General features: G+C 31.0%; 2 protein-coding genes across 6 annotated transcripts; one reads left to right on the top strand and one right to left on the bottom strand.

The window, feature by feature from the left end:
• Nucleotides 1-5,709: 5,709 nt before the first annotated feature.
• On the bottom strand, nt 5,710-7,746 carry LOC131014424 (protein LPA2). The gene is made up of 2 exons (XM_057942405.1): nt 7,241-7,746; nt 5,710-6,029 (listed from the first exon to the last, which is right to left on the bottom strand). Exons 1-2 carry the CDS (start codon nt 7,665-7,667, stop codon nt 5,884-5,886), a joined length of 573 nt encoding a protein of 190 aa, XP_057798388.1. The 5' UTR covers nt 7,668-7,746; the 3' UTR covers nt 5,710-5,883.
• A 610-nt stretch (nt 7,747-8,356) lies between these two features.
• LOC131014423 (uncharacterized) lies at nt 8,357-14,208 on the top strand. Of its 5 annotated transcripts, none has more exons than XM_057942403.1 (14): nt 8,359-8,869; nt 9,301-9,434; nt 9,555-9,704; nt 9,940-10,051; nt 10,151-10,487; nt 11,052-11,265; nt 12,067-12,156; nt 12,282-12,537; nt 12,857-12,969; nt 13,127-13,225; nt 13,297-13,344; nt 13,435-13,539; nt 13,636-13,726; nt 13,819-14,208. In XM_057942403.1, the coding sequence occupies exons 1-14, from the start codon at nt 8,611-8,613 to the stop codon at nt 13,926-13,928; spliced, it is 2,118 nt and encodes a 705-aa protein (XP_057798386.1). In that variant the 5' UTR covers nt 8,359-8,610; the 3' UTR covers nt 13,929-14,208. The 5 variants fall into 5 exon arrangements, with proteins under 5 accessions (XP_057798384.1, XP_057798386.1, XP_057798383.1 ...); XM_057942402.1 differs by having other exon boundaries at nt 8,361-8,869; nt 13,435-13,545; XM_057942401.1 differs by having other exon boundaries at nt 8,357-8,869; nt 13,297-13,539.
• Nucleotides 14,209-21,233: the final 7,025 nt, after the last annotated feature.

Raw genomic sequence — 21,233 nt, 5'->3', positions numbered from 1 at the left:
CTCAAATTGGGGGTAGCTCAAAATCATGGCAAAATTGTTCCAGAGCTTAAATTCAGGGAAAATTTGATAATAAAAAAAAGTTCATGGAAAACTTGAAAATGGGCCCAAAGTTCATGATTTTTCATGTAATTAACCCATATAAAAAATATTTAATAATAAAAATAAACATATCCAAATATTGTTCAATTTTGAAGTTTATGGTTTATTTTTAAATTGAGTTTATATTTTTCATTGAGGTTATAATTTTAATTGGGGGTGCAGGGGGTGCAGAAATTAAATCTAAAACAATTTACATATAAATATTAATGCTATTAAAAAAAATCTTTTTTTTTTTGGGATGCAGTTGAGATTTATAAATACTTTAAGCACCCTTTTATTGATAGCCTAATCTTTAAAGATGAGTTCTACTCAGAGTCTTAAAGTGTCGTAACAACAACGAAAAAAATCCTTAGTAAAAAGAAAAAGAGTTGGACTTGGGTGAGGGCACCCGCATGGGATGCGGCCGGGTCGACCCGCGCCCCAACCCTGACCCGGATCCGCGCCCTTGACCCGTGCCCATTTGATCCGTCACCCCAAATTATTACATTTGCTTATAGTAAATGCTACTTTTAATAAGCATAACATATACATTTATTCGCACAAATATATACTTTTGTAAATATAAGTATTTATCTTCATTTAATATAAAGTATTATATTTTTACACCCTAAATCCTATAAATTAAACCCTAAACCCTGTAAACTAAACCCTAAAACCTAAACACTAAACCCTAATATGAGTATTTACTTTTAATAAGCATAAGATATACATTTTGTTACACAAATGTATACTTATGGTAATATAAATATTTACCTTCATTCAATATAAAGCATTATACATATCAATAATTATTTTTTCTTACGATAATAATTATTTGATCAAATAATAATATTATTATTTATGTTTATTAAAAGTAATCATTGATATATATAATAAAAAGTAATAATTGATATGGAGAAATATAATGTTTCAAAAATATTATATTTATTGTAATCATTGTTGTCTAAAAAGTAATTATTGTTATAAAGCTTACTTTTCTTCACATCAATAATTACTTTTATTTACAAAGATTATTACTTAAGTAGCTAACTAAAAGTAAACATTCGTATGAATAAAAATAAACATTGTTGTGAAGAAATGTAATGTTTCAAACTTAAACACTGAATGCATACTTTTATTTTATCTAAGATATACATTTACATGCTTAAATGTATACTTATGTGAACATAAGTATTAACCATCATTCAATATTTTTTAAACCTAAACACTGAATACTAAACCCTAAATAGGGAATACTAAACCCTAAACCTTGAATACTAAACCTTAGTCATATTCAATAATAAACCCTAGTCATTCAATAATAAATCTAAATGACAATATTTACTTTAATTTTATCTAAGATATACATTTACATGCTTAAATGTATACTTATGTGAATATAAGTATTAATCATCATTCAATATTTTGTAAACACTGAATACTAAATCCTAAATAGGGAATACTAAACCCTAAACACTGAATACTAAACCATAATCATTCAATTATAAACCCAAATGGCAATATTTACTTTTATTTTATCTAAGATATACATTTTAATGCATAAATGTATATACTTATGTGAATATTAGTATTAACCATCATTCAATATTTTTTAAACCTAAACACGGAATACTAAACCCTAAATCTTGAATACTAAACCCTAGTCATATTCAATAATAAACCCTAGCCATTCAATAATAAATTCAAATGGCAATATTTACTTTAATTTTATCTAAGATATACATTTCCATGCTTAAATGTATACTTTTGTGAATATAAGTATTAATCATCATTCAATATTTTGTAAACTCTAAACACTGAATACTACACCCTAAATAGGGAATACTAAACCCCAAAAGTGCTACTGTATTACTTTTGCTTACACAAATAATTATTTGATCAAATAACTAAAGTACAAATTCTCATAAATAAAAGTAACAATTATCGTGAACAAATGTAATTATTTAGAAACATTACATTTAGTTATTTTATCAAATTATTATTATTATAATAAAAAATAATTATTGACATGAAGAAATGTAACGTTATTGAAGAAATGTAATATTTTAAAATATTACATTTTTCAAAAAAATATATAAAAAAAATACAAAATAAAAACAAAAAATAAAAAACAAACGAAAAATAAAGAAAATACCGAAAGAATAAAAAAACCAAAATATATTAAAAAATGCAAAAGAAAAATAGTAAAATTTAAAAATAATGCAAAGAAAAAAAATATTGTAAAGAAAAAGAATATATATATAAAGATAAAAAATTAAAGAAAACAGAAAAAGGAAAAAAAAAAAAGAAAGAAAGAAATAAAACTATAAAAAAAAAACAACCAAAAATCGCAAATGGGGGCAACAGGATTCGAAATCCTGACCTTGGGGAGAAAGAGTAGTGGCTGTTACCACTACACCACATCATAAGTTTGAAAATCATTACTATAACTTAATATATAAACACATGTGTTCGGGTGGTCCGCATACCATGCGGCCACCCGCACACAAGTCTTTGCGAAAGAAGAATTACCTTTTACAAATAACAAAAAACTAATTAAGTGTAGAATAATAATCTCCCTAAACATCTAAACAAGATTAACAATACAAGGAACAAAATACATCCACGTCAGGTCTTGAGCCGCAAGCCTGCCACCATTTTGAAAAATCAAATCCTTCACTATTCATAAACTAATTTTCTGTTTTTGAAATGATTCTTAAATTAATTTTTAGGATCCTAATGTATTCACAATTTATTATATGAAAGGTAAAAGTGACAACAAATTTATAAAAGGCCTTTTTTATCTAGAAAATTGAATAGTAATAAATTTTAAAAATTTTATATTTCACCAGTCCACAAAAATTATAGTCCTATCTTTGGGTTTTTAGCCCCTATCCTCTACAACCATCTAACGAAGGCTCGAGAGTTTTTCTTGTTAATACATTGCGCCTATTTCTTTTGAATCCCGATCTGATTTTCCCCCCAAAATTATAATATTTCATTTTTTTAAAACCATTCTTTATATTTTATACCTGATTCATATTCAATATTTTCATTTTCACAGTCAATTTTTGTTGATCCTTTTTACACTTTAAACATATTCAATTATTTATTAAAATTCGTATCCTTCAAATCACATCATAATTTTTGCGGAGATATGGAGTAATTAAAAACTCTAGGATTAATGTATAGGATACGGAAAAACTCGAGAACTTTTTTATATAAAGGTTTAATATTGTTTTATGTCCCGAACTTTCAGTGTTTTTCACAAAATTCATTTTCTCTTAAAAAATCCTGAACTTTCAGTTTTTTCCAGAAAATGTCCCGCTATACAAAATTCAATGATGAGTAAAAAAAATTTGAACTTTCAGCGTTTTTTCAACAATGGTGGTTCCCAATACGGTTTTCCAACAATGGCGGTCTTCAAAATATTTATTTCGGCGAGATAATTCATCTTTTTTTCATCGAATTTTGTATAGTGGGACATTTTATGGAAAAAACCGAAAGTTCAGAGTTTTTTAGGAGAAAATGAAAGTTCGGGACATTTTGTGAAAAACACTGAAAGTTCGGGACATAAAACACTATTAACCCTTATATAAATTAGAGAATCTTATGAAAAAACTTGTTCATTAAATTTCAACAATAATTCAAAGTAAAGCTTATAATCTATACTATATTAAAACAGCAGTTTTCAATTAGAAATTGATTTCAAATCAATTTGAAATTGATTTGAATGGCAATTTTGTAAATTAAAGAGAATTAAAGGTTACAGTTTAGATAAAAAAAAACTGTGGAGAAAAACGTGTTACCCAAAAAAAAAACTGCTGGTTCTAAAAAAAATGCTTCTAACTTCACGTTCAGTTTTTGAAATATTTATTAGCAAATATCCGATATGTATATATGCAGTATCTTATTTGTTAATGAACGAGTCCAATATCGTTATATATTTATCAAATGATGAATTGGTTGAGCTAGAATTATGGATCTATTACAAATAAGATGTTGAATAAATGCTTAATAAATTGAAATCGAAATTATTCCTATAATTTTTTATTTTAAACTTATTTTGTTATTTTGTAGTTTTTTAATGAAATGTTAGTAATTATTGATTTATTTTCGATCATACGAAATGACTAATACATAAATTTTGGATGGTGATGGGTTTACCAATTTTTATTCCCTAGGTTTTCTAATTTTCGATTACCTTAGTAAAAGTATTATGTAATTAATATAATTTAAATAAATTTATATGCCAGTAGTTATACGTGTAAATCTATAGTATATTAAAAAGTCAATATTTTAATTTGAAATTAATTTCAAATTGATTTCAAAATTGAGCAATAATTTTGTAGTTATAATAAAATTGAAGGTTTATTTGTAAATCTATTAAAATCAATGACAATTTCAAAATCAGTTATACGTGTAAATCTATTTTCTTTTTTTAATCTTCTTATTTCTTTTATTTCCTTCTAAAATTGTGAAATTCGACTAATATTAAAAATTCAATATGCATATCAAAATAAAATTCACGATAAGAGCTTTAATTTAATATATTTTATATAAATATTTGATTTAAATGTAAAAGTTATATTCATTTAAATATTAAAATAAACAAAATTTGAACGAATTTATTTTCTAATTTATTTTTATTTTTAATTTTATGTCTTTTCATCATATCAATTTTTATTATTATGAATTCTTATTTATTTTGTGTTTTTTTAATATTAAAATCAAATATATTCAGTTAAAATTATTTTATATTAAATTTATAAATATAATAATTAAGTTGGTATTAATTTTATATAAATTATAAAAATATAAAATCATTTCCCGTGCATTGCACGGGGTGCAAATGCTAGTAAATATATACACAAAACTCACTAATCATTGAAACTAGTCACGAAAACCGTACTAAAATTTCTCACAAGTGTTTTACACTTAATTACTACTCCATAAGACATCACATAATCTCCAGGAAAGTGTAACGTGGGAAATAGCTTTAAAGATCTAATATAAGAGGATTCAGCATTGCATGTGGCGGCATTCCTAGTTTGCCCAAATACTCCCTTTTGGAAAAAGAAAAGAAAAGAAAAAGTTTGCCCAAATACTCAGAAAAATCGAAAGTTGGTGTTCTTGAAAAGAAGCTAGTATGCAAAACTAGAAAACCAAAGTTCGTTCATTTATAATACTATGTTTTAATTGGATTCATTAATCGACCATTTTCAACAAACAAGCTTCACCACTTAATTTATTTAGCATAGGAATCGAGCAATCATGCATTATGTAGAGGATAGGTAGGTGAAATGTAGCACCAACTAATAAGAAGATATCACTTATACAAAACCAATTAGATCAATATTATATGATGTATGAAATACAATCAATGCAGGATTACACTTCAAACACAAAGACACGCTGCTACAACTCTCGCATTGTTCACATTTTCCCACTAAGGTTTTTTCTCAAAACCAAAATTGTAGTTGCTAGAGCTACAAGAAAATCACAGATAGTGAAGTTGACATCTAACTTGGATATCAATCAGAGGCTAAGACTATCATGATCAAATATGGGGCAAATGTTGAATAGATAAGTAAGACGCCACATATAAAGATAAAGAGAGATCATAGCATCGGGAGAGAAAAACTTAGGCAGAAAGCTCTCATATATGACTGTTCTTGAAATGTCATTATGGATATTCATCACAGCCAAGACGAGCACTACAAGCTATCGAAAACTCAGAACTAACCAGGTATAACGCCAACAAAAGCAACAGCCATGCTTTCCAACCAGATAGATGATTCAGGTTCAGTTTCCACCTTCCGAATTCTCGTTCTGCAAATACTTCGAAACTCCATAGATAACTGTTCCAGCAACAAACAAGAAGACCGTTGGAGTGAAGGATGGGTAGAGGTACTTGACAAGGAAGTTATCCCATGCTTCTGGTAGAAAACCTGTGAACAAAGTAGCAAGTTATAACACCTGCTACAGCTTCTGAAACACAATGAATTGAGTATCTTGGAATACGCACAAACAAAATGCCTCATCCTTGCATATATAATGATAGTATGATTTTATCAGTAACGGAAGCAACACTACAGCTATGTTTGGTTTTCTTTTGCTGGAATAGTTTCCTTCTCTCATTAGTCAAATATTGTTTGCCCACCATTTTCGCCGAAGTCTAGAGTTTACTTGAAATTCATTGATTCTATTAAACATTGACCACAAAGTAAAACAATATTGATAACACATCTGCAACAACTGCAAACTATGTTGATAAAAGTCAAGACCTTTGAAGTTTGAAATAAACTAGATCATCTTCTTAAGACAGAAGTTCAAATACATTTCGCTTCCAATACATTCCCCTAGAACTACATAGAATACAATAAAAAATTAAACGAGACAACTATGCCATCAGCAAAATAAGCAATAAATATACATTTCACACATCAAATACTAAGATTGAAGTTACATTCAATATTTGAACTGATGATATTGGTTTGTCAGTTTTCTTCAAAGGCAGAGGACCCGACGGTCTAATTTGACAAAGTAAAGCATACGCTAGATATGGGGTTACTACTAAGAAATGCTAACTAAATCACATCACTACTCCCATAATCTCTTAGAATGTGTTATTCCTAGTTTCTAGGATAATATTCCAATCCCGATACTCAGATTGACAACGACGGAGAACTAGATGAGGAAGACCTTCAATACTTGAAAGAAACTTATAAATGGAAGAAAATGCTGCTTAATTATGGATTCCAAAACATAGTAGCTGCATGATTGCCATGCCAAGATACAATTCCCACCCAAAATTTCAAAAACCATTGTTACAAATCGATGAAATGAAGTTGATTCCAATTACATGAAGCAGTAAATAAAGCCCAATAAAGAAGAAACTACCGAGATTGCTCCTTCATTGTACAATCTAATTTAGGCTTGGTCCATCACCAGTTGCAAACTTAAACCTCACATATAATAGTCATCAAAATAACAAAAAGAAGCTCAATAAATGCAAGCACAACACACCACAAGATCACCGAAAGCAAGAACAACCTAATTTAACAAACCTAATAAACTGCAAATAAAAGCAATTAAGTTGAAGATAAACCCAAATTAACAAAAGGGCCATAAATTGATATCTCAATCCCGAAATCGAAACCTGAAGCAGCAAGAGCAATGCCCTCAATAAGAATAATCGCCCCAAGGCCGGACCAAGCAAGCAGGAAAGCACTCTCATTCTTGCTCAGCTCCTCCGCCCGAGCCGCCTCCTGCGCCGTTACGAAGCTCGGCTTCTCCACTGGTTCTCTGCGGATGATGGACGCCCTCTCCTTCTTCCCTTTCGACTGCTTCTTCTTGGCCGGAGCCGCTGTCGAAGCTGCAGCCGAGGCGCCGAAGCCCGAACCTGGCGACGGATTACCGGGTTTCTTGGTAGATGGGGTCGAAGGGGTTTCTTCAGCGGAAGAATCCTGCTGGAATTTGATGCGAAATTTGGCGTGGGATGGTGTGTGGAGGAGAAGACGGGGTTTGTTGGTAGTAAAAGATGATGATGATGATGCTGTTGCTGTCGGGTGCACTATTAGCGCCATTTTCAGTTTAGTTAGTTTCACTCTCTTGCTCTTATGTAAAGCTTCACTTGTGAGTTGAAACACCTCACCTTGACTACTTATTTTCCTCGAATTAAGTTTATTTTTTCTGGTTATGTTATATATTCAGCCATTAAGAGCTTTATTTTTTTGATTAGTTAATGTATGAAAATGATTCGTTATGGTTAGAGTTTATTCTCACAAGTGGAAAGGTGAATTAGAATATTAGTGAGGTCACCATTTTTTCCCATTTTTTATTCTCTTTGATTGTAAATTTATCTTGGTAAAAAGGAAGGATAAATAAAATTTCAAATGGTGTGATAATATTATCCCTCATTTGTAGTGTAAATGAGGAATGAGTAAAAGTCAAATAGGAAATGTGGGAAAAGAAATGAAGAATTTAAGGGTGAAATTTTGTTTATCCTTCATTTTCTCATGATAAATTTACAACCAAATAAAACGCACCTAAATGAATCAGTGGAAAAATGTGAAATTGATTCTGATATAAAATCCTCAATGCTGGTCTGAAGCGGACGATGACTTAGGGCCCAAAACATTGAAGTATCCAAAAATATAGTATATTTTTATAATTTATAGAAATATAACTTATAGATCAGTCCAAAATTTATATCAATAAAGTGTTGGAGATTTCATTCAGTTCATGTATGGTGTTTTTTTTTTTTGAGATTATGTATGGTGTTAAATAAAGATTTTAAATTCAAAGTTGATTGATGCCTCTGATTTTTCAAGTGTGGTTTAAGCTGTTTAGCCATCCAAGAATATGGGTTTACAAACAAAAATCTCAGCTGCATATCTCCACCACAATCTCTCTCACGTGATTCTCAATCACACAATTATTCACTATAAACCCTCAATAAATCCCTCCCTTTGATGGATTTTGGCTCCAAAACCACCTCCCCATTTTCACCCTCAATTCCCCCATCTCATGATGCTTCTCTTTCACCCCCCTCTTTTCTCAGTTTCAATACCCCCAAAACGATCCTTGTTGGGACCGAAAGCTCCGCTCCGATGCTCTGCCTCCGCCACAGATGTGAGGGTGGAATCCGGCGCGGCAGCCAACAGCAGTGCCGCCGTTCTTTGGTACAAGCACGACCTTCGCATCGAAGACCACCCGGGGCTCATCGCCGCATCCCAGCATCGAACTGTTGTTCCCCTTTACGTATTTGATCGCCGTATTCTCTCACGTAAGCTATTGTATCATTATGCAAATGCTCATGCTTGTTCGATTAAATATGCTTAAAGGTGAAGGTTGTCTGATACTCTGTTCATTTATTTCGCAATGTGGATTATGGAGGTCCTTAATTGGGATTTCTTTTTCTCTGTTTTCGTTTGCAATTTTTATATTGAAGCATATAGTGCCAGTTAGTAGCTTGCTTTCCTCATTTATCCTGTGATACTTTGAGCTCTCTTATTAAGTAGTCGCTACGAGCAACTTCTGAAAGACTCCGTGTTTTACATGGCTAAAATGTGAGTGCTTTGGCATCCAATAATTTGGTTCTATTTGATGCACATGTGATGTCACATGCAAATCGATCATTGATAATATGGTTAAGGTGCGTGATTCAGTTTGTAGCTTGTTACTACTTCAATTCACTTGAAAACCTCATATGTGCAGGATTTTCAGATGAAATGCTAGAACTTCTCCTCTTTGCTTTGGAGGACTTAAGGAAGTTGCTAAAGGAGAGGGGGTCCAATTTGATGATCAGGTTTGGAACTGCAGAAGATGTCATTAGAAAATTGGTCAAAGAGGTGGTTAAATTCATTTAGTAAGCTTGTTGTAGTAGGATAACATATAGCTGTCAAGGACTGATGAGAAAATTTATAGAGCACTTCTACTTATCTGTTATGTTCATACCCAAAATTATACAGGTCCAGGCTACTGGTATTTTTGTAGAAGAAGAGGTGGAGTATGAGCTATGTGTAATGGTAGATAATGTGAAGGAATCACTGTCATCTTTATCTTTCAAGGGAGGGAACCCTAAGATTGTGATGTGGAGAACTCCATTTTACGATGTTAAGGTACTTGCCCAAGTCCCAACTCCATTTAAACTCTTCTGTAAATTTACTAGTTTTTGTTACTACTAGTACTGGATTCATCATTCTCACCATACTATGATATCCTTTATTAACACGGTTGTTATTTAGCCAATTAGTATTACATGCACTAATATAAATAAGAATCATATGATATTGTTGTTATTGTGGTTGTTTCACTTTGTGCATAATAATCTGTGCGTTTGTGATATTTTCCTAGAGTTTAAGCGACCTGCCATCATCATTTCATGACTTCCAAAAGCTTAAGCTATCTGTTTTACCCGGTCTTGAGCCCCCAGTCTTACCTGCTACTTTGACAGATTTGTCCTGGGGTGAGAGATTCATGTGTTGTTCTTTCATTCATTTTTCTTAATTGTTATAAATTTTATTTGCTGTTGAGATGTGGAGCACAATGTCTATAAATGATCTAGGTACTTTCCCCACCATGATCGATTTGAAAGAATATATGGATGACGTCTCGTTTGCTGGGAATATGAAAAATGAATGGACTTCAATAAAAAAATTGTCTGCTGAAAATATGCTGCAAAGAAAGAAACAAATAGGAAAACTTGACTCGAAGTTAGCAGAAGGGAAAGAAGACGATAAGAAGTATTCTGTTAGTGAGACTACCCAAAGAAAGAAACCAGAAAGATCAGCATTTGTAACAAGCCAAGGGAACTTTGCTGGAGGTGGATCTGATCTTGTATTGAATGCTTTGGCGGCATATTTGAGATACCTGGAAGGAACTTCCCGAGATGAATATCAGGAGTAGGTCTCATAGATCCAAGACTTGATTTATTATTTTCTAGTTGAACTCTCGCATTACTATGTTGACATTTCTTTGCCATGTTGCATGATAATGTCACATATGTTTCTTATTTGTCAATAATCCATTCATTTTGGTTCATGATATTAAAATCTAGTAAGCTGGATAGTGACAATACTTTTTCAGATGTACCCAGAAATACCTTTTTAGTAGGACCTCAAAGGTTTACGAATATTAAGGGTTTCTATGTGTGCACAATATATAATTCTAGTTTTCTTTACTATCAGCAATTTCATGGGTTGTGCAATGATCATATGTTCTGATCAAAGATGTAGCTGAACTAATAAGCTAAGATAATGTTGCGTATATCCTTGTGTAGAGTGGGATACAAAAGTTGCAAGCTTATAGTGCTATGATATCACTTACCTTTATATTTTATGATCATCAAGTAGATAATTCATTTGTACCCAAAATATATTGTTGCGTAACTCCCTGTATTTTATTTTCTAAACCATCTACTGTAGAATCCTAAAAGTTCATTATGAATTCTGCCATTTTTCTTGCAGGGTACATGCAAAGCTACGTTTAGCTGAAAAACGTGAAGGAGCTTCATTTCAAGCACTTTTTGGTTCTTCCCTTCTTCTCGGAATTGTTTCCAGAAGAAGAGTATATTTTGAAGCTATCAAGTATGAGAAAGAACGAAATGGTGGATTCTTGTCACCATTTGGGTATTCCACAACTACAGTGGCAGCAGTAATCAATACTGTGTCTTCCACGGAGGTAATATTGCTCAAAACTCATTCTGAGAAGTGAGAAACAATGTGCTTTTTCAGTTGATCTGTGAGCTTAAGCAATTCATATTAAAAAGATAAGAAGAAAAATAATTACTTGCATTCACTTCTTCATGATGAAATTATGTGGTTATCGATCTAGCTTCTTCAACCTTTCTTTTCATTTGGGAAAAGTGAATGGTTGAATCATCAATAGAATCCTGAAAGGGGGGGGGGGGGGAACTATAATAGTTAAAATTAACTAAGTTTCTCTTTATTTATTTATTTTGAATTAAGCTAAGTTTCTCTTTATTAAGTACACATACATATAACTCTAGTTACCTTAACTTACAATAAACAAGTCTTCCTGTTCTAAGCATATCCTTCAACTTCGGGAAAAGATTATTCAGAGATACTACTAATCAAACCACAAATTAAGGAGAACTCAATGATCGAAATCTGCATTCTTCCACAAGTTAAGAAAAATTAGTTGATATTCATCCTGATTTTTATTTTCTTTTTTGACATCCATTGCTCCTGATTTTTCGGGTACAGCCAGTAGGCTATTTACCAAGAAGGAGTACAATCTTAAATAAAATCCAATTCCTTATTACAAGGATATATTTCTACATAAAATATTGACTAGATCTTATAAATATAGACTTTATACTTGGATTGTTCTGTGACAGAAGATTGACCCAATCTTCCTTGGTAAGCACATAATCTGGTCGACTCATGCAACAAACTTCATTTGATTTTATGTTCCGAATTTATTGCTTGAGATTCTGACATGAACCATTACTTTGGGTAGTGGTATTGGCTTTTGACTCTAAATGACTACAAAAATGAGGCAGACATTTTTCCAATTCGGATATGGAGATGGAATAACTATCTAATCCAAGTAAGTATCTGCATATCCAGAATTTGTGCTGATACACTGTTCATTAATGTAATTATTTACCTAATAAGAATTCATTTTATTTTTTGAGGCGATTTACCTAATAAGAATTGATTGCACGTTTCCAGTATACAGTTGCTGGTTGTGAAGGTCCGGCTATTCTTCTTGTTCATGGTTTTGGTGCCTTTTTGGAGCATTACAGGGATAATGTATATCCCATAGCTGAAGATAAAAACAGGGTTTGGGCAATTACACTACTTGGGTTTGGTAAATCAGAAAAACCAAACATCATATACACTGAACTCGTGTGGGCTGAACTGCTTCGGGATTTCATAATCGAGGTTGTCAGGGAGCCAGTACATCTTGTTGGGAATTCAATTGGTGGTATGTCGTATATGGGAACCTCCCAACAAAAATTGCTGCTTTTCAAACTGGCTGATCATACATGTGGAAATGATCAAAATAAAGAATAAGAAAAAGAAGCTGGGGAAAACACGCACATATACACACTAATACAATAATTATAATGATGGTACGGCAGCTACAGCATCAAAGAAAATTTAAAGAAAGAAAAAGAAAAGATATAGGAAAATCCTGTTCACCCTCCATGCCAAAGAAGTGGTTAAGAAGCGATGCAGAAGTGCAAGTCTTTAAAATTGTCTATTTAGTCATTGTTAGTTGACTGATAGTCACTTAATTTCAGGATATGCTGTCTCTCTAGTCGCTGGTCTTTGGCCGTTGTTAGCCAAGTCTATCGTCCTTATGAATACTGCTGGAAGTATTATTTCTGGGTATCGCCCTTTGGGTTATTCAAAAGTAAGGAACAATGAAACTTGTGAATAATTGTTGTGTGATGACAGTACTTTTCTGGGTCAGACCATGCATGTTGAGGAGCCTATTGTACTGCTATTATACTTCTCTATATGCCTCATGAATATTTTGATCGTATCTTCTTCCACTCATATTCTTACAGGATAGGCAAACTTCAGGAGCAGCGTGGTTAGGCGCTAGGCTCCTTTTGGGGTACTTGAGATTTAATATCAGGAACATACTACGAAGCTTTTATCCAACAGTAAGGACAGCCTCAGATTTGCTCCTTCCCTATTTTATTGTCTTATTGATTCCTAAAATCATGTCGTTCAGGAAACAGGAAGGGCAGATGATTGGCTTATAAATGAGATGACTAGAGCTGTATCCTTTAGAGGCATCTTCAGATTGTTGTTTTCTTTTCGTAAACAATCATGTTATAGTCATATGCAAGACCTTAAAAGTATTTTGCAGTCATATGACCCCGGTGTGATATTTGTTTTAGAAAGCATCTTCAGCTTTGATCTTTCACTTCCTCTAAATTATCTCTTGGAGGGATTTGAGAATAAGATGCTTATGGTACAGGTGACGATCTTATTTGAAACCTCTGAGGGGCATTTATTTTTTGTAATTACTCGTCTCATCCTAAAAACAAGTCGTTCCTCGTGTTGTTAGGGAATGAAGGATCCACTATCTGATTCGAAGTCAATGTTAGCCATGGTTAGAGAACATTGCAGAGGGGTAGCCATTAAAGAAATAGATGCTGGTAATTTTATAGCATAATATTGCAGTTTAATGTTTTGCATCATTCAGCCTTGTATCAGATGTTTACTCCTCGTACTCTTACTATATTATCAGGACACTGCCCTCACGATGAGCTGCCAAGTGAAGTGAACTTGATCATTACTGAATGGGTGGCGGCGCTTGATTGTGAAATGTCTCCTGTTGCCTCAAAACAGTTAAATTAAATCAATATATTTACAGATTCATCTTAGTTCAGGGATTCTGTCACTTGTCATTTTTTTGCAAGAAAAGAATCTATATGTGTACAGGCAAGGCAAGTCAGAGTATTGGTCTAGTGGTAGGTGATTGATGTCCAAGGCTCGAGGTCCTTGGTTCGAGTTCACGGTCGTACGGTTTTTTTATTTTTTTTATTTGCTTGTGTAATTTATCAAAAAAATATAGTACAATGTAAGGTCTCCATTCTCACAAATATGTATTTTGAAATACAAAAGCAAGTTAAGTTTATTTTTGCTATCACGTCATTGTTCTTCAAACAACATATAAGATGGATGAAATTGGTTAGTCATTTTTTGAATTCGATATTTTTTCTCTGAATTTGATGTTTCTGGTAAATTTGTTCTGTAAATTTTTTAAAATCTAAAAATAGTTTATGTTGTGTGCGAATTAGTTTATATTTGTGTGCTTATTAGTTTATGTTTATGTGTGAATTAGTTCTATAAATTTTTTGAAATCCAAAAAATAGTTTATGTTTGTGTGCGAATTAGTTTAGATTTGTGTGCGAATTTTGTGCATATTAGTTATGTTTGTGTGCGAATTCTGTGCATCATAGTTTATGTTTGTGTGCAAATTCTGTGCATCTTAGTTTATTTTTGTGTGCGAATTCTGTGCATATTAATTTATGTTTATGTGCGAATTAGTTTTTGTTGAAACCAACTGCATGTGAAAAATAACCCAACTAAATGCAATATGAAATCTATTTTTTTTTTTTTTTGTATTTTAATGATAATTGATGTAGAAGGCCATGAATTTGAAGAAGAAGAAGAAGAAGATACAACTTTTGAGGAAGACGGGAGTTTTTAATGCTTCTCTTTTTACGACACATTCATCTATAGATTAATAAATAATGTGACATAGTATATTTTGTATAAGTATTATATATTTTAAGACGAAATACTTAAATATATATAGATTTAGCGAAGAAAAAAATAAACAAAGAAAGTCATTGCATATATACAACATGAGAAGATGAATACAAATACAACATAATTTAAAAATCAATTGATATGAATCAGAGGACGCCAGCACCCGATTCATACCCTGAAATATATTTTGAAACTATGTTAGTACATTTTATGTATAACATTTAGACTTTCTTGAAAAAAAAACAACATGAAAGTAACTCACCAGATTTTAATAAATCACATTGTATGCGATGAATGTGGCCACTTCATTCATGGATCTGAAAGTTTTATCAACCCTTTCGTGTTTATAAAACTGAAAGGAAACATGCATTTTAATTTGTTAGCTAGGAAAGCATTAGAGTAGGTTATGGCAACTTATTAATTACCTTTTCAAATTTCAAGGACTCAATACGCTCTCGAAGTTCGATGCTCCATTTACCTTCCAATCGTTGTTGGATTGAAAGATTACTCCTATTATTATTGATATTAGGGTAAATTTCTCCCACAAGAGGAGTAATTGCCCCCATCTGCCCAATACGAGTTTCCTTAGCATGTATTTTCATCTTCCCATCCTTCTCATACGGTGTTAACACATAAAATGTTTTATTTTCCGTACCAACCTATAATTAAACAAAATAATACATTTTAGAATATAAAACCATCCCATTAGTAATATGACGAGGTATATGTATAACTATATATATACCTCGTTCATCGATAGAATATTTTTGTTCATCTCTTCGCTACAAAAGAGCTCACAAAAATACTCTTTAGTTTGCAAAACTAGGGACGTAGTCAAATTTCTTCTTCTGCGTCCTCCATGTTGGTTGGCAGCTACCGGTGGTGGTGGTGGTGGTGATTCCTGCATAAAAATATATATCTAAATATCCAAAAATGTTACAAAAAAAATATACATATATACAACTTTGTTTCAGTAAGACTCCAGTTTAACATTTCCCACATAAGTTTATGTAATAAAAGAATCAGATCTGATTTGCAATTCCATAAATCAACATTATAATAAATATACATATAGATGTGACGTTGAAATTATTATGGCCTGCATTATTTTTACCAGTTACTATACATATATACAATTTTATGAAAAAAAATACTCCATAATAGTTTGTGGAAAAAGTGGGGGAAACAAACATGATGTTGTTGGTGCTCCACGGCTCCTTGAGTGGGAGGTTTATACTGACTTATGGGCATGGCGTAGAGAACATCGTCTACCCTTACACATTTATACCTTTCGTCCCAAACTCTTTGTGGACTCTGCAAAATAAACATCCCAAAGTACACTAAAATTAACTAACCCCAACATTATAAATGTACGAGAGAGAGAAAATATTGTTGGTAGATGTGTTTTAAGTAGAAATGAATGATTGTGATTGAATTGACATATAGAAATTGAACGGTTGTAATTAAAAAGAGAAAATAGAGTCATGTCCAAAAAAGGAAAATAACATACTCTTTATGGACGTTAAATCAAATAATTATTATATATTTTTGGTGTAACATTTTTCATATACAACTTAAGGATTATGAAATTTTTGTCTCTGTTGACACAATTTAAACTAATACAACTAGGATAGTAAATGCTCGTCCGCAGCTTGAAACAAACCTCACTTGAGCTTCAAGAACAATTGATAAATTCCTCAAATTGAGCTCGAGCTTATGGTGGGACAGATCCTAGTATTTATTTCACATATAACATGTGCGTAAGAGGATTTGAATGACATACAAAATCAGAATATACTTATTCAAGTGAAGGCTATCTCAGTATCAACCGGGATAGCTGGAATCAATTTTTGTGGTGTTATAGCACTAACCGATTTTTCACTATCCCAATCAAGGGCATTTAAATGTTCTTTTCCTGAGCTGAAAGTCTCACAAAAAAAAAAAAAAAAAAAAAATCTTATTATCGCCATGCCACCGCTTAATGGCAATGTAAATGCTGTACACTTGAAAAAAAAAAGAATCACTATTTTGTGAGACCATCAACTTGTAACTTGATACTATCTAATAGATGAAAGACAGTAAAAGAAAAGGTTAAACAAGGAGCGAGGAAGAAAGAAGAAGGGCGAAGAGAGAGAGAGAGAGATGTATACGTTTTCATCATGAGAGCCAGATCCTGATGCCATTTTCCCTCAAGTTGAAATTAAAGGGAGTTGTTTGAAGGAGGGGTAGAGAGACGAGAGTGATGAAAGAGTGAGGAAATTAGTGTTGTCTGAAAGAGAAGAAGAAGAAGGAGAGGTATAGAGACGAGAGTGATGAAAGAGTGAGGAAATAGGTGTTGTCTGAGAGAGAGAAGAAGAAGGAGAGGTATAGAGAGAGAGAAGAAGAAGGAGAGGTATATAGACGAGAGTAATGAAAGAGTGAGGAAATTAGTGCTGTTTGAGAGAGAGTATGTGCAGCTTCCATTGCATGGGTATTTATAGACCTAATATGGAGCAGTGCTACTATTTTCTTCAAAGTTTTTCCTTGAAATCTTTATTTGCAGTTCTCAAAATCAGGCAGAAAAAATTTATCTTTTTCTTATGTTGAAAAATACTTGATGGGATGCATGTTTAATTTACGTGAAAAAAGACATACCAAACCAGATGAGATACAATTTCGACTGATTCAAATTGCATATTTTCAATTTTTATGTTAAATTTATTATTTGGTAAAAGAATATATCTGATTTAAAATTAAACTAACCTAGCTTGTTTCTTCATGGTAAAACACTTATGTATTTTTGTTGCTAACAACGATATGATATGTTGTCTGTTAAGCGCGCGATGATCTTTGTTGCATTATTTGTTAATCGTTTTAGAATATTTTTTTTCAGTAAATACACGAAAAACACACGCACCAAGTACAAACTACACGCCATCAACAAAAGGATCCAATCTTTAATTATTGAACCAGATATTTTTCGTTGTATTATTTATTAACTGTTGTAGAATATTTTTTTTAGTAAATATACAAGATACACATACACGCAGGGACGGAGGCAGGGGGGGGCTAGAGCCCCCTCCCAAATTTTGAGTTTTTTTTTTAAATTTAATTTTTATATATATATAAATATATATTTATACCTATTATAAAATAATTTAGTTCTATAAAAGAGTATTTGGTTATTATATTCTCTCATATATACTTAATTTAAGGATAATTCTCTTATTTAAAACTATATAATCTATGAAATATTGGTTGTTATTATTACTATTATACTTGTCTTTTAATAAAAAATGCCTAATATGTATGAAATGCTAAAAAAAATTATAATGTATTGAAACTAATTTGTAATATATAGAAAATATATAATCTATGAACATATTGTTTGTTATTATTATTATTATGTTTGCCTAATAAAAAATGTCTTAAATATACGGAATGTCCAAAAAAAGTTTTGTGATATATTGAAACTATATAATCTATGAAAATTTTGTTCGTTATTATTAGTATTATGCTCGTATTTTAATAAAAAAAATACCTTAAATATACAGAATATCCAAAAAAAAATTCTCGGCCCATACAAGTACAGCCCCCCCGAACTTAATTCCTGGCTCCGTCCATGCATACACGTGGAGTACAAACTACACGTCATCAACAAAAGAATCCAATTTTTATTGAATCGTACAATCTTTGTTGCATTAATCGTTGTAGAATATTTTTATTTAGTAAGTATACAAAAAACACATATACATGGAGTACAAATTACACGCCATCAACAAAAGGATCCAACCTTTATTGAATCGTACGTCGTACGATATTAATTAGATATGAATATTTATTTTTCTCAATCATTTACCACATGTGGAAGATATGCAAAAATAAAAACCAAAATAGAAGCTCAGTTAATTTGTTAATTTATTTTTTATTTTCGTTCTCTTAACCGGATTAAATTGAATGGTTCTATAAAACAACTAGCTAAGTTTAGTTTAAATTCTAAAAATTGATTAATTTAATTTGGTTTATAGATTTTCTTTTTTGCTATTTAATTCGAAACCCCTACTCACAATAGATTAATTAATCACTAGCCGGTATAGGCCTTCCTCAATTTTACCTATTTTATAATGTGTTGAGTTTCATAATTTTTTTCTTCACATTTAGCGATTTCATATATGCATTTAAAATTGTCATAAATGTTTTTGATACATTTTAGTCAGCCTACATTAACTTCCTCTGTGTTAGAATAAATTTGGCATAATCTGATGTGTGGATGTACAGCTTGATATACAATAGGTGGAAGAAAGAGACAAAATATTTAAAATGAAAATGGCGTGAGGGATAAAAGTTTCGGTTACAATTTGCTGTAATGAATTATTAGTGAGATACAGAAATTCCGGAAATGATGAGAATAACTATAAGAAAGCACGTTGTCCGATGACCGATGTCAACGCATCAAAAAATTAAAATTAAAGTACCTTTTTGCTATTTTCATCTCAATATTAATTATTTATGTTCTTCTTTTACTAAAAGAAAAGAGGGGAGGATGAGACTAAATCCTAAATTTAGCTGATTATAGACACAAGTCTATATCACTTAAATATTTTGTTAAAAATAATTAGCGATGTTTCAAAAGTTCTTTTCATTTTTATTGAATCATTTTAGTATGTTCTTGTCCTTTATTCAAATTACAAACATTTTAAATTGTTTACGCTTTTCTTTAACTAATTTATGAAACTATATGTTAGATAGATTTTTCATCTGGGTAAATGATTGTGAATTAGTATTAATATCTAAGTCCGTACCATTATAGGAAATTCATAGACCGCAATCTTTGTCATGTCCCTAGAAATTTTGACACGTAAAAACATCTTTTTAAGATAATCATTTAATTTTAATACGTACGTGAAAGTTGTACGGCGCTTTAAATTGCGGCGGAAACTAGCTACTCTCTTCATTTATGAACAAGAGTCTTACTTATCTATTATTATTTGTCAACAAGAAGGAGTCTAATTTTATTTTTTGAACTATCACATTCTATATTATCGTATATTTTATCTATAAATTGTATTTTCTTATTGTATCTTTATTTCAATTTTTACATAATAATGTACATTTATTCAATTTTTCTAGCTGTATTAACATTACCCTTATAAATTGTACATTTATTCCACTTAGAATAACTTTAATAATTTTATTAAAATTTGTGTCCAACACACAATGAGGCTCTTTTTTTGTGAATGTACGTACGAAGTATTAGTTAGGATCACAAAAACTTATCAAAATTAATACTCTTCCGGTCCATCAAAAGTATAACACTTTTGGTGGGTGCAAGTTTTAATAAAATAAGTGGTGATTTTTATTTAGTGAAAAAAGAGTTTCATCATTATATGAAATGAGTAATTGAGATTGAACTAAGGATAAGTTTTTTTTTTTTTTTTGTAAATAAGGGGTATTTGTAAAAAAAAGATAAAAAAATAATGTAAGCTCATGTTCTAAAAAGAAAAATATGTGATATTTTTTATAAACACTACAAATAACAAATATCATAATTATATTTCTGTGGACCAATGGAATTGAAAATTTAAATTGAATCGAGTATTCAAAATGGATCATTCACTAATTTTATAAAATGCGGTTTGATCCAATTAAAAGCCTCAAATTGAAATAAAAGTTTCGGTAACAAATTTTGTTATTAATTAGTGAGATAGAGAAAATTTGGAAATGATGAGAATTAGTAGTCCGATCACCGATGACCAATGTCAATTGTCAACCCATACAAAAAGTAGTCCCTGTACTTTACTTAATCTAGTTCTTTTTGTTATAATTATTTAAAAAAATATTAAAAATATAATATAAAAATATGTGAATTCAATTTAATATAATGTATAGTGATTATTATCTAAAAAAAATAGATAAAATTAAGTGGAATCTTAAATCGAAATTTGAGCGAAATGTCGGATGATTTAGAATTAATTTTAAATTTATATATATTTGAAAAAAAAAATCATGATAGAAATCAAAAAGTTAATAAATCTTAAATATTATAAGTCGTCGTAAGGATGCACAAAGTTAGTCATTACTTCCTTTTTTCTTTCGGAATAAATGTGTCATAAATACACCTTATCTCCATAAAAAAAACTGTAATAAGACGACAAACCCTTTATAAATAGGGAAAATTGCACCTAAATACACAAATTTTACCAAAAATTCATATTTGACGCGAAGTTAGGATTTTACATTTTAATACACCAACTTTCGTTGTTGTCCAAATTTGACACGACTTAATTCTTAAAAATTCAAAAAACAACCTCTTTTTGTAAATAATTATACAAAGACCCACTTATGTTATTATTTGGGACATTTAAACCAAAACAAGATATTTCTTTATGATGTTTTCTTTTAATCTTT

Source organism: Salvia miltiorrhiza, chromosome 3, assembly GCF_028751815.1.
Source record: "Salvia miltiorrhiza cultivar Shanhuang (shh) chromosome 3, IMPLAD_Smil_shh, whole genome shotgun sequence".
NCBI lineage: Eukaryota > Viridiplantae > Streptophyta > Magnoliopsida > Lamiales > Lamiaceae > Salvia > Salvia miltiorrhiza.
The sequence above is the reverse complement of the archived record's forward strand: the minus strand, read 5'-3'. Positions and strand labels throughout refer to the sequence as shown.

Excerpts from the sequence above, each read along its gene's own strand:
- LOC131014424 (XM_057942405.1), bottom strand. The coding sequence starts at position 7,667 with ATGGCGCTAATAGTGCACCCGACAGCAACAGCATCATCATCATCATCT. Across the intron at positions 6,030-7,240 it reads CATTGCTCTTGCTGCTTCAG|GTTTTCTACCAGAAGCATGG; the intron begins GTTTCGATTTCG and ends CTTTGTTCACAG.
- LOC131014423 (XM_057942400.1), top strand. The coding sequence starts at position 8,611 with ATGATGCTTCTCTTTCACCCCCCTCTTTTCTCAGTTTCAATACCCCCA. Across the intron at positions 12,538-12,856 it reads TGTTGGGAATTCAATTGGTG|GATATGCTGTCTCTCTAGTC; the intron begins GTATGTCGTATA and ends ACTTAATTTCAG. Across the intron at positions 13,727-13,818 it reads CATTAAAGAAATAGATGCTG|GACACTGCCCTCACGATGAG; the intron begins GTAATTTTATAG and ends CTATATTATCAG.